Below are 12,966 nucleotides of genomic sequence, written 5' to 3'. Positions count from 1 at the left end.
CCCCCAGAAGGATAACAGACCTTGGATTATCATGGTTGTTCTTTGAAAAGTTTGTGTAATGCTGTTGAGGCGATCTGTAGGCTTGGATTTGTTTTTCTTTAGGATTATTATGACTTAGCGTTTATTGATTTTCATTAAAGAAAATGTTAGTTTCTCCATTTACATGGGGAAGCCGATGTGTTGTCACCGGTCACATTGACCTTCGCGTATTCATTTTGCAGGCGTGTATCTGGGGATTATTTGCAGTTGGGTTCAGTGGTTACTTTATGACTGGGAGCTTCTGTGCCATCATCCTCTAGTTGGAAATTGACAAGTGCCTTCATGAAGAACAGTTTCTTATTGCAAAGTGTAAGAAGTATGATTAAGGGGTGAATGGGTTTTTCGTAAGTTTTTCTTTTGATTTGATAACTTTTGACTTTTACCAACAAAGATGAAATAGCTTACTATAATTTTAAGAGACTTTGGTAGGAAAGGAAGTGTTTTGTCTGTGTCATAGGAGGGAATAGAGTGACCATGTGACAGACTTGAGTTCTTTGATTTTCTTTTTTTATAAACAGGCCTAGCATTCCGCCCCCCCCCCAGACATTTTCAAGGTGAAAGGACTTTTATACATCAAGCACAAATGCTGTTAGTGAATTATATGTTATTTATAGGGGGTTTAGTTTTAAATTAAAAGACTGTTAGTGCCTTTGAAGGAAGCTGTATTTTACAGGGTTTAAATGAGATGAAAGACATTGTTGCAATAACTAAAACTAATTCTGTTTGAAAGTCAAGCTGTTGAGGGAAAGGGAAGCTAAAATGAGATCTTTTTATCTTATCTTTTAAACGAGAAGACTGAGATTTATCTTTGTAATGTTTTTAAGCAGAAGAATCTATTTTTAAAACAGTACTTAGGAATTGGGGTGAACAAAAGTAAAGAAAACTTTCAAACATAAACATTTCTCTCTGTACTTGATAGAAGGGAGAAATGAAGCAGGAGTTAAGCATTTTTCCCCCCAAGTGGTAAATTCACTCTTGCCTTCCAGAATGTGGGAAGGGTGAGGGTAGTAATAGGACGGTGTGATTGTGGGCATGACAAACATTTCTATAAACCAAAAAAGAAGTGTGAAGTTACAGACAGCGGTGTTTATTACATTGATTATACAGCCCGGGAGAGGTGAACTCACCGCCACTATGGTCTTGGGTTTCAGACAATGCGATGTGCTTTCAGCAGCCGCTGCACTTGGCCTGTTATGCCCGCTGTGCATTTTCACCTTATTCTTTCAGGTGAACTAGGAGAGCTGACTCATATGTTTTTAAACTGCTGCTAATTCACTGTTACCTCTCCACAGTGTCCCAGTACTTCACCCCAAAGAGTTCATCTGGGTTTATCTTCTTCCCTAAAGAGAAAGTGTATACATCTTAGGCGTTAGGAGGAAGGGGGGGTGGGGGCAGGTATGCCTAGATGTCCACAGAAAAAGTTGTTCCTGCATCAGGAATGTCTTCTGGACTCCTTGGGGGGCTTGCAGATGTGGAAGTTCCTCTCTGGGGTTTTTCTAAGCTTTCACTCTGCTTTATTTATGCAGATAGGAAAAGATAACGGCAGTGTGGTGGGCGACATCCTACCATTGACGATAAGATTTAATGCTGCTGCTGTCGCCGCCATATGTGAGCACCTGTGTGTCCATAAAGCAGGCAGGTCCCTGTTGTGTGTAAACAGGAGGGAGATGGTACGAATCATGTATTAATCTTCCAAGTATTCATCAGAATGCCTGCCAGCTGCACTGCCAGTGTGAACTGCCAGTCGCTTAGCAAGTTGTGTTTCACGTGGTGACCCTTTTATCATTTCTTGTGGTTGTGTGTTCTGGGCCTCCCACCCACTGAGTATTTGAATTTTCTGTTATGTTCTTTTTGTTCCTGAACCGACTGCCCTCTAGGATGAATGGTGTGAAACTGGATGACGTCTTTTGCTCACCAAAATCATAAGGAGAGGGCAAATGACATAAATCCCATGTAGCTGTAAAGAAAGGGTTGAGGGATTTAGGCAGAGCCCAGCCACCACTGGGGACATCCAGAGGCTGGATCCCAGCTTTGGATAAGTGGTGGCATTAAAAAACCACCTTTCAGGCCCATTCGACTCCAGTGGGGTTTTGGGGGTGGTTCATGAGTCTATGTTTTGAATTCTCTAAAAAGTGGTGTACAGACTTGGATCATCATGGCTGGTAAAGATAGATCATAGGGACGCTTCGCTCATGGTGGTTTTATTGTGAGTATTCAATTTATAAAGGCAGTATGATGCTTAAAAATAAAGCTGGTGAGGGACTTCCCTGGTGGCGCAGTGGTTAAGAATCCGCCTGCCAGTGCAGGGGACACAGGTTTGATCCCCGGTCTGGGAAGATCTCACTTGCCATGGAGCAACTAAGCCCGCGAGCCACAACTACTGAAGCCCGCGCGCCTAGAGCCCGTGCTCCGCAACAAGAGAAGCCACTGCAATGAGAAGCCCACACACTGCAATGAAGAGTAGCCCCCGCTCGCCGTAACTAGAGAAAGCCCACGCTCAGAAATGAAGACCCAGCGCAGTCAAAAATAAATAAATTAAATAAATAAATAACACGGTGACATTCAGGGATTATTCCTAAGTGGGTGGACTCTTAAGTGGGTATATTGTCTGACAGATGGATTTTTCATTGCCCACATTTTACAGTTCAGCTTCATTTAAAAAAGAAAATCATAATATCAAACTTTCTCGCTAGATTTGACTTCATATAGATGTTTTCATGTCATCATATGCTTAGAAGTGTTGTACTTTGATGCCGGGGGTGCATTATTCCCTGTCTGGTCCTGCAGGCACCCAGCTGGGAGAAAAGTGGCCCAGAGTGTTCTCTCTAGGCCAAGCAAACCATCTAGAGAAAAGTACATGTGACTTCTGAGACATAAGTGCATGGAAAGTGATTTATTCTTTTATTTATGATATTTTCTGTTGCTTTCTCTCTTTATTAATGCACTTTAAAAAATTTATTTATTTTTGGCTGCTTTGGGTCTTCGTTGTTGCACTCAGGCTTTCTCTAGTTGTGAGTGGAGGCTACTCTTCATTGTGGTGCGCGGGCTTCTCATCGTGGTGGCTTCTCTTGTTGCGGAGCACGGGCTCTAGGCTCACGGGCTTCAGTAGTTGTGGCACGTGGGCTCAGTAGTTGTGGCTAGCAGGCTCTAGAGCGCAGGCTCAGTAGTTGTGGCACACGGGCTTAGTTGCTCCGTGGCATGTGGGATCTTCCTGGACCAGGGCTTGAACCCGTGTCCCCTGCATTGGCAGGCGGATTCTTAACCACTGTGCCACCAGGGAAGCCCTGGAAAGTGATTTATTCTTCAGCTCCTATTGAACCATAAGTGTTTGTTTCATCTTCAACAGTAGTTTTTCCCAACGAAATTCTTTGAAGTATTTGGGTGTGTCCCAGAGTGGGTGAATATGCTGAGGGTGTCTTAGCAGCTGATGATGGATTTATGGTTAATGTGAATTTTCACGGGTATGTTTATTGTTGCCTGAGTAGAAATCCTACTGTGATCCTCTTATAGTTATTTTTATTAGGAATGCATGATTTTTTACAGATAGTACAAGAAAAAAATCATTAAATACTTTCGTAAAATATGAAAGACAACTTCTCAGTGATTTAAAGCAGACTTAAAGGAGGAATGATGTAGTAAATACTGACAAGGAAAGAGTCTAGGTGTCTACAAATCACTTAGGCCGATTCTTCCATTGAAAGTTGCCTAAGATCAGCTGTGATCCTTGTTTCTTCCGACATTGATTGTTTCTTGATTCCCCTCTCTTCTTCCCTTCTTCTCCTTTGCTTTCTTTCTCTCCCTCTCCTTCCCTTTCCAGTTTTTCATTCATCCTCTTCCCTTTCCTTCTCTTCCTGGCTGCTGGCCTCCATGGCAGAAGGAAGGAACAGGCCCAGAGAGATCCCCTTACTTCCTGAGGGTCTCAGAGGCAGTGAGTTGTCTGCAGAGCAGGGTCAAGGCCTGTTCTTATTGTAAGTCCTGTGTTGTGGTCCCTGACTTGTGTCCTGTTGGTTATTTGGCATTTATGGTGCAAAGGCAAGTGGGACATTGCCTGTCTTCAGGCAGCTGACCAGGCCAGTGGGTAAGAAGAGACAAGTACACACACACTTTAATACATACAGAGCATAATCGAATCATAAGATGGAGTGCTCTGGGGGTTCAGGGAGGAGGAAGAGCTCCCCTACAGTGGAAGGGCCCCTTGTAAAGACCGCAAGCAGTCTGTGTATTTATATATCCTTCATCTTTAGTAACGGCTGTGACTGTCCATTTTCCTAAAACTCTCCATCCTTCTACCATCCAGGGCTTCGTGCACATTAATGCAAGCACTTCTTCTTTTTTTTTTTTTTTTTCCTGCGGTACACGGGCCTCTCACTGTTGCAGCCTCTCCCGTTGCGGAGCACAGGCTCCAGACGCGCAGGCTCAGCGGCCATGGCTCACGGGCCCAGCTGCTCCGCGGCACGTGGGATCTTCCCGGACCGGGGCACGAATCCGTGTCCCCTGCATTGGCAGGCGGACTCTCAACCACTGCGCCACCAAGGAAGCCCCAATGAAAGCACTTCTTCATAGACTGTTGTCCACCCTGATCTAGCCTGGCTGCCAAAGAGAGGGCCTTCCTCCCCCGGGCTCTGTCACGTACTTGGGTCCATGTTGTCAACGTGCTGGGAGTGATTTCGTGGAAGGCCTTTCTCAGCTGCCACAGCCATTTGCAAGACTGTGTTGGCTGAGTATTGATTAGGAAACAGCTGTGCATTCCCTTAACTAGCGAAACCACTGGACTGGGGAGGGAGATGGAAGGGACACTGCACTTTTCTGCCTGGAGAGTGGTTTTTTTCCCTAACATAATGGAGGGAATTAAGATTAAGTAAAACGTGATGGAATGAGCTCCTGGGGGATTTTTGAAACTTTATCAGCAGTAGACGGCCTGTGCTGGGTTGGGATGCTCACTTCTGTGGATGAATTGAAATCTGTAATTGGGGTTTTGCCTGTAATCTATTGCTTTTCATGTGATACCCCAAATCTGACGGTGACTGTGTTAGCAATAGTTTTGCCAGTAGAATTAAATGCTGTCAAGATCAAGATATGTTTGGAAGTAGTTTTTTGTGAAAATGGTGAGGTGAATCCAATGATAAATAACATTTTCTAGTCATTAACACCAGAACCTGCTCTTCGTGCTATAATAGTTTTGATCAGCTTGTTAGAGAGGCTCCACGCTGGCAGTGCTGCACGGCCTTTTGGAGGAATTACTTCAAAGCTGTAATCGTCAGGGCTTTATACCTGTTCTCCAGATGCTTGTTCACTTTGGCTCAATGTCCTGACATTATAATAAGTGCAGTTGGCAACTCGCTCTTTCATGATAATCATCACTGTTCGTGTAAGTCCCATAGGGGTGTTTATCTGCATGTTCATTGCTGATGGAATTATTTTCTGTTCGTTTAACAGAACATCTGATCAAATTCATGACCATGGGGGATATGAAGACCCCAGACTTTGATGACCTCCTGGCAGCATTTGACATCCCAGATATGGTCGATCCCAAAGCAGCTATTGAGTCTGGACACGATGACCAGGAAGGCCACATCAAGCAGAATGCCCACGTGGACGACGACTCCCACACGCCGTCCTCCTCCGACGTCGGCGTCAGTGTTATTGTGAAGAATGTGCGGAACATCGACTCCTCCGAGGGCGCAGAGAAGGACGGCCACAATCCCACCGGCAACGGCCTGCACAACGGGTTTCTCTCGGCGTCCTCTCTGGACACTTACAGTAAAGATGGATCGAAGTCCTTGAAAGGAGACGTGCCTACCTCAGAGGTGACTTTAAAAGACTCCGCTTTCAGCCAGTTCAGCCCCATCTCCAGTGCTGAAGAGTTTGACGACGATGAGAAGATAGAGGTGGACGACCCCCCGGACAAAGAGGACATGCGCTCCGGTTTCAGATCGAATGTGTTGACAGGGTCGGTTCCCCAGCAGGACTATGACAAACTGAAGGCACTCGGGGGAGAAGGCTTAAGCAAAACTGGCATCTCTACGCCAGGCAACCTAGAGAAAAACAAAGTTGTCAAGAGAGAAACGGAAACAAATTCTATAAACCTGAGTGTTTATGAACCTTTCAAAGTCAGAAAAATGGAGGATAAACTGAAGGAAAACTCTGAAAAGGTGCTTGAAAACAGGGTCCCCGAGGGCAAGCTGAGCTCGGAGAAGAATGACGCCTCCCTCGGCGGTGTGGTGCCCTCGAGGACCAAGCCATCCTCCAAGCTCTCTTCCTGCATCGCTGCAATTGCGGCTCTTAGTGCTAAAAAGGCCGCTTCGGACTCCTCTAAAGAACCAGTGACCAACTCCCGGGAGGCCTCTCCGCTACCAAAAGAAGTAAACGATAGCCCTAGAGCCATTGAAAAGTCTCCGGAATCCCAGAGTCTCATCGATGGGACGAAAAAAGCATCCCTTAAGCAGCCGGATAGTCCCAGGAGCATTTCCAGTGAGAACAGTAGCAAGGGATCGCCATCCTCTCCTGCAGGGTCAACACCAGCAATTCCCAAAGTCCGCATAAAAACCATCAAGACGTCTTCTGGGGAAATCAAGAGAACAGTGACGAGGGTGTTGCCTGAAGTCGATCTCGATGCCGGAAAAAAGCCTTCTGAGCAGACGGGGTCCATGGTGGCGTCCGTGACGTCGCTGCTGTCGTCTCCGACCTCGGCCGCTGTCCTTTCCTCCCCGCCCAGGGCGCCTCTGCAATCGGCGGTCGTTACCAACGCGGTGGCCCCCGCCGAGCTGACCCCCAAACAGGTCACCATCAAGCCTGTGGCGACTGCCTTCCTCCCGGTGTCGGCCGTGAAGACGGCCGGGTCTCAAGTCATTAATTTGAAGCTCGCCAACAACACGACGGTCAAAGCCACGGTCATATCTGCTGCTTCCGTGCAGAGCGCCAGCAGTGCCATCATTAAAGCTGCCAACGCCATCCAGCAGCAGACCGTCGTGGTGCCGGCCTCCAGCTTGGCCAATGCCAAACTCGTGCCAAAGACTGTGCACCTTGCCAACCTTAACCTTCTGCCTCAGGGCGCCCAGGCCACCTCCGAGCTCCGCCAGGTGCTCACCAAACCTCAGCAGCAAATAAAGCAGGCAATAATCAGTGCCGCGGCCTCACAGCCACCCAAGAAGGTGTCGCGGGTCCAGGTGGTGTCCTCCCTGCAGAGTTCTGTGGTGGAAGCTTTCAACAAGGTGCTGAGCAGCGTCAACCCAGTCCCAGTTTACATCCCCAACCTTAGTCCTCCTGCGAACGCGGGCATCACGTTACCGACCCGCGGCTACAAGTGCTTGGAGTGTGGGGACTCTTTCGCCCTCGAGAAGAGCCTGACCCAACACTACGACAGGCGCAGCGTGCGCATCGAAGTAACGTGCAACCACTGCACCAAGAACCTCGTTTTTTACAACAAGTGCAGTCTCCTGTCCCATGCCCGCGGGCACAAGGAGAAGGGAGTGGTGATGCAGTGTTCACACTTGATCTTGAAGCCAGTCCCAGCAGATCAGATGATTGTTTCTCCATCAAGCAATACTCCTGCTTCATCTTCCGCCCTCCCGAGCTCCTCGGGAGCCGGCACACACACTGTAACAAAAATTCAGTCTGGCATAACCGGGACAGTCATATCAGCCCCTTCCAGCACACCCATCATTCCAGCTATGCCTCTGGATGAAGACCCATCCAAGCTCTGTAGGCATAGTCTGAAATGTTTGGAGTGTAATGAAGTTTTCCAGGATGAGACGTCGCTGGCCACTCATTTCCAGCAGGCTGCAGATACAAGTGGACAAGTAGAGTATCATTTACATTTTGGTATTTCGGTGATGAGTCTGTAGACATGAGTGCTCTATACCGTGCCCGTGGATTTTAGGGGCGGGAGCTCAGTTAAATGGGGGGATGTGTGTGTCTATTTGTGTACACACTCACATGTGAGAGAGGATTGTTTGCATAAAGCAGTGTTGAAATATGAATCTTATTTAAAAATCAGTGTTTTTGAAGATGACTGTTTTAGACAGAAGCTGTGTACTAGTTGGGTCATGGCACCTTAGATGTGGGGTAAGTAAAGGAGTTCTTAATTGTTGGGTGATTGGAATTTACGTTGGAAGTCTGAGCTCTAGCTAGTGATAGTATAGACCCTTTGGATTAAGTGTTCAAGTCAGGCTACGTCACCAGCGTTCCTGAGTCATTTATTAGCGACCGTTGTGGGATTTAAAAATTTCCTGTTGTTGTTTATAATTATTGTCTTTTACAGTTAAACACACCCAGTTGATACCCACTTTTCAGGCATGCCTGCTTACTTAAGGTGTTGGTCTGGTATATTCAGTAATATTCTCCACTGCAGTGAATTTAACCTTCTAACGGAAAACCCATTCATTTAAATAGAATACCTTTGAGTTTGTTTGTGGCATTTTTTTTTTTTTTTTCTTTTTTGGGCTACGTTGGTTCTTCATTGCGGTGGCTTCTCTCGTTGCGGAGCACGGGCCCTAGAGTGTGCGGGCTTCAGTAGTTGCAGTGCGTGGGCTCAGTAGTTGTGGCGCATGGGCTCTAGGGCGCAGGCTCGGTAGTGGTGGCGCATGGGCTTAGTTGCTCTGTGGCATGTGGGATCTTCCCGAACCAGGGATTGAACCCCTGTCCCCTGCCTTGGCAGGTGGATTCTTAACCACTGTGCCACCAGGGAAATCCCTTGTTTGTGGCATTTTTGGTTTGTTTTTTTGTGGTGAAGTGTAGGTTGGTGTTGGTGAGATGTATTTCACAGTGCGCGTCAGTCGGCGGTTTTATCTCTACCATTTGCTTCTCTCCATGAGGCAACTTCTGGGCAGTAGATAAATGTGTTTTACAGATATATGGAAGTAACTGGGCATGGTGAGTGAAACTAATTCAAGCTAGAGAGACCATATGATTTATTGTGCAAACCAGGAAACGTGTGATATTGGAAGGGGCGCTGGTTTGAGCTGATATATACCCTGGCTCAAACTTCTGTTTTGGAAGCCCCAGTGGTAAACTGATCTTTCCCTTACTTGCCTCCGCTGTCTTGTGACGAGGAGCTTTATGCTGTGGTTCAGACGTCTGGTACTGTCACCGTGATCAGCTCCCCAAGGGCAACTGCTGAGTCAAGTTCTTTGTAGGATTTAAGTTTGGGGAACAAAAGATCAAGAATACCTCAGTGACTTTTCCTGTGGACATTCAGTTGAGTGGAAATGGAGGCGATAAAGAGTTTCGAGAACATTCTTGCATCGAGAACGTTGGATGTTACATGTTTCATTGGCTCTGACGGTAAAGCGCTCAGGTGGTTAAGCTGGTTCAAGAAGAAGTGATTGTTGCAGCCCCCCAAGCGCGTCCTGGTGACAGGGCTTGGGTTCTTTCTGGGTTCCTCTTACCTGGTCACCGCTTCATCAAAGGGGCAGTCTTTCCTTCTGTCTTAAAAGGATGCAGTTAAAAAAAAAAAAAAAGAAAAAGCCGTTTCCGTAGTTCTCTCTGTTCTGCTGGTATTTTGTGCAGGTGGTGGAGTATGTCCCGGCTCACGTGTGCTGGTCCGTATTGGCATGTGGAGCTGCCTTGAGAGATGTCTGTTCCCTTGGGGACCTTTTCTTCCCCGTTTTCCCCTCGTTTTTGTTCTCTGTTAACCATTTAGGCTCATCCGCTGAACCGGGGTCAAATAGGGAAGCGCTTTCCCTCAGGGAAAGAGATTGACGTCTCTTCTTGTGTGGGTGGTTGCTTTGCCTTGACTCTTTGTATTTTGCTGGGACAGGTGTGTAGCGCAGCTCCCCCGTTTCCCCTGGAGCACTGAGGGATGAGTCAGGGCAGAATATATGCTAACTCCAGGGCCAGGTAATACTAGGCCGGACAGTCACCGTGTTCTGGTTCCTTCCTCTGACTCTGCCGAGCTAGGGTCCACTCAGCCCACCCGAGAAGAGCATTTCTGTCGAGTGAGCTTCAGCTGCCGCCTGAGCCGGCCACCGCCTGGCTGGCAGCGCCAGCATACCCCGAGGCACGTCTCCCGCTCCTAGTGCCCCTGCTTTCACCCAAACGCTGCCCTTCACCACGGTATCCCCTCCACAACTTGCCACTCTTCTCAGGCTCTGCCGGGGGCTCTGCGCACCCAGGGGCAGCCTGGTCTGGTCTGTCACCCGGCCGCCCAGCCTGCGCCCCTGGGTGCGGAGCGGCTGCCCCTTCTTCAGCCTCCTTAACACCTTCCTCGAGTCTCTCCTGCAGCCCCAGGAGGCCAGTGGCATCCGTGCAGCTCCTGCTGTCCTAGCCTCAAGTGTAGCGGGAGCTCGGGTGGTCCCCACCTGTGGTTGGCCTCTGGCGCGGCATCAGGTACCCATGGCGATGGGAGGCTGGGGCTGAAGACAGGAAGGACGGGAGAGAAAAGAGAAAAATTCTTCATTTCGTCTTCTCCAGTTTGCTATTCACACAACCGCTGGCCGGTTTACAGTTTGTGAACTTAAATTTAAGTGTGGGGGAAAAAGTCCACCTGTATAAACTGTTTCCTCTCTGACGAGGGCACTTACAACACATAGTTCAACTTCTCAATTTTGTAAGAAGATCTAAGGGCACCTCAAGCACCAGTCTTTGCCTGAGTGCCTTCTTTCTGTCTTGCTTTCCGTTTCTCCGTTGGTCTCCCCGTTCCTGGTGACTCGTGCGTGAACTTGAGCCGGAGCAGGCTGCCTCACTGCCCGGGGGTGGGGACCGTTACAGGGTCAGCCGCGGGCCCGCAGCTGCCCGTTTTCTCTTCTGGCTCTTCTCAGGTCTGCCCAGGCCGGGCTTCCCTACGTCTGCACATAGGCTTAGAGTCATGTACAACAGCTTCCTGTACTGACCCCAGCTAGCGTTGATTCTGGAGGTTAAAGGGTGTGACCTCAGGGCCCTGGCAAGACTAACAGGCCCCCGGGCCCTTGCTCCGTGCCTTTCCACGTTTGAGTTTACCAGACCTAGAGAAAGGTGTGCCGGTTCACTGACAGCGGGGATATTCCTTCCTCCTTCCCTTCCTGCCTCCCATCAGGGATTTTCCTATTCCTCCCTTCCTTTCTCCTGCCCACCTTCTACTTATAATTGCCAAGGTAGTTAAAAAATTTTATGTGATAATGCTGAAAGTATTCCGTGCTAATTAACACCTTGAGTCTTCTCAGATCATCCCATTTTCAAATTAAACTTTTTATTTGAGGTAATTGTAGATTATGGTAGGAAATAATACAGAGGTATCCTGTGTACCCTTTACCCAGTTTCCCCCAATGGTAACATCTTGCAAAACTATTAAACTGTATCATATCCAGGCTGTTGGCACTGATGCTGTCAACACGTAGAGCCCTTCCACGACCATAAGAGTCCCTCATATTGCCTTTTTAGAGCCCCAGTCACCTCCCTCCCACCCCTGCCTCCCTCTTAACCCCTAGGAGCCACTAATCTCTTCTCCTTTCTATAATCTTGTCATTTCAGGAATATTATATAAATGGAGTCATACCGTATGTAGCCTTTGAGACTGGCTTTTTTCCACTTAGCGTAATTCCCTGGAGATTCATCCAGGTTGTTGGATATATCACTAGTTTGTTCCCAGTTTGGGGCTATTATGAATAAAGCTGCCACAAACATTTGTCTGCAGGTTTTTGTGGGAACGTAAGTTTTCCTTTCTCGGGGGTAAATCCTTTTGTGTGCTGGGTTGTATGGTAGTTGCATATTTATATTCACAAGAAATTCTTTTCCACAGCGGCTGTACAATTTTGAATCTCAAGAGCAGTGTATTAGTGGTCTAGTTTCTCCACATCGTCACCGACATTTGGTGGTGGCATCATTTCGTATTTTAGCCATCCGGATAGGTGTGTAGTGATATCTTGTGGTTTTAATTTGTGTTTCCTCCATAGCTAATAATGTTGAATACCTTTTTGTGTTTATTTGCCATCTGCCTATCCTTTTTGGTGAAATGTCTCTTCTTCTGTCCATTTTCTAATTCGTTTTTTTGTTTGTTTTTACTGTTGAGTGTTAAGAGTTCTTGATATATTTTAGATACTGGTCCTGTGTCGGTATGTGTTTGCAAGTCTTTTCTCCCAGTCTGTGGCTTGTCTTTTCATCTTATGAGGTCTTTGGCAGAATAAATGTTTTTAATTTTGATGAAGTCCCATTTATCAGTTTTCTCTGTTACGGCCTGTGCTTTTGGTGTCAGGTCTAAGTTCACTTTGCTGTAGATCCTGAGAACCTTCTTTTATGTTTTTTTTCTAAAAAAAGTTTAGTGTTATGATTTGCGTTTAAGTCTGTGACCCGTTTTGGGTTAGTTTTTGTATTATGTGTGAGACTTGGATGGAGATTTCTTTTGCCCCATGCATGTCCTTTTTCTCCAGTACCACTTGTCGAGAAGGCTGCCTTTCCTCCATTGAATTGCCTTTGCAGTTTGTCAGACGTCAGCTGGCATATTTGTGGAGGCATTTCTGGGACTCTGGTGGACTGACTCCTCCAACTTTATTCTTTCCTCTCAAAATTGTTTTGTAGCTATTCTGGTTATTTTGCCTTTCCATATATATTTTAGAAGAGTCTTGTCTATAATCTACCAAAAAATTCTTGTTGGGATTTTGATAGGAATTATGTTAAACCTGTATATCAATTTGGGGGGAAGTCTTTTCTTTATTATGTTGAGTCTTTCAGTCTATGAACAAAGAATGTCTCTCCATTTATTTCGATCTTCTTTGATTTATCATTTTGTAGTTTTTATCATACAAGCCCTATACATGTTTTGTTTGCTTGCTTTCCTTCTTTCTTTACGTTTTGTTGGTGCTTCCCCTCCCCCTGCCCCCCTTGCACGTGGGCAGGTGTAAATGGTATTATATTTTTCAGTGTTCACATGTTCGTTGCTAATATATGGAAACACAATTAATTTTTGTGTATTTATCATGTATCCCTTGTCTTTGTTAAACTCGTTATTGGATTTAG

The 12,966-nt window shown here is 46.8% G+C and overlaps 1 protein-coding gene across 15 annotated transcripts in view; it reads left to right on the top strand.

The window, feature by feature from the left end:
* The window catches only part of ZNF532 (zinc finger protein 532), a 110,444-nt gene that overhangs the window by 45,658 nt on the left and 51,820 nt on the right, over window positions 1-12,966 (top strand). For all 15 annotated transcript variants that reach the window (XM_079942737.1, XM_079942736.1, XM_079942738.1 and 12 more), the window contains one exon: window positions 5,476-7,838. In XM_079942737.1, coding sequence (XP_079798863.1) covers window positions 5,493-7,838 — 2,346 coding nt within the window. In that variant the 5' untranslated portion in view covers window positions 5,476-5,492. The remainder of the gene's footprint in view (window positions 1-5,475; window positions 7,839-12,966) is intronic.

Source organism: Stenella coeruleoalba (assembly GCF_951394435.1).
Source record: "Stenella coeruleoalba genome assembly, chromosome: 14".
Lineage (NCBI taxonomy): Eukaryota > Metazoa > Chordata > Mammalia > Artiodactyla > Delphinidae > Stenella > Stenella coeruleoalba.
The sequence above is the reverse complement of the archived record's forward strand: the minus strand, read 5'-3'. Positions and strand labels throughout refer to the sequence as shown.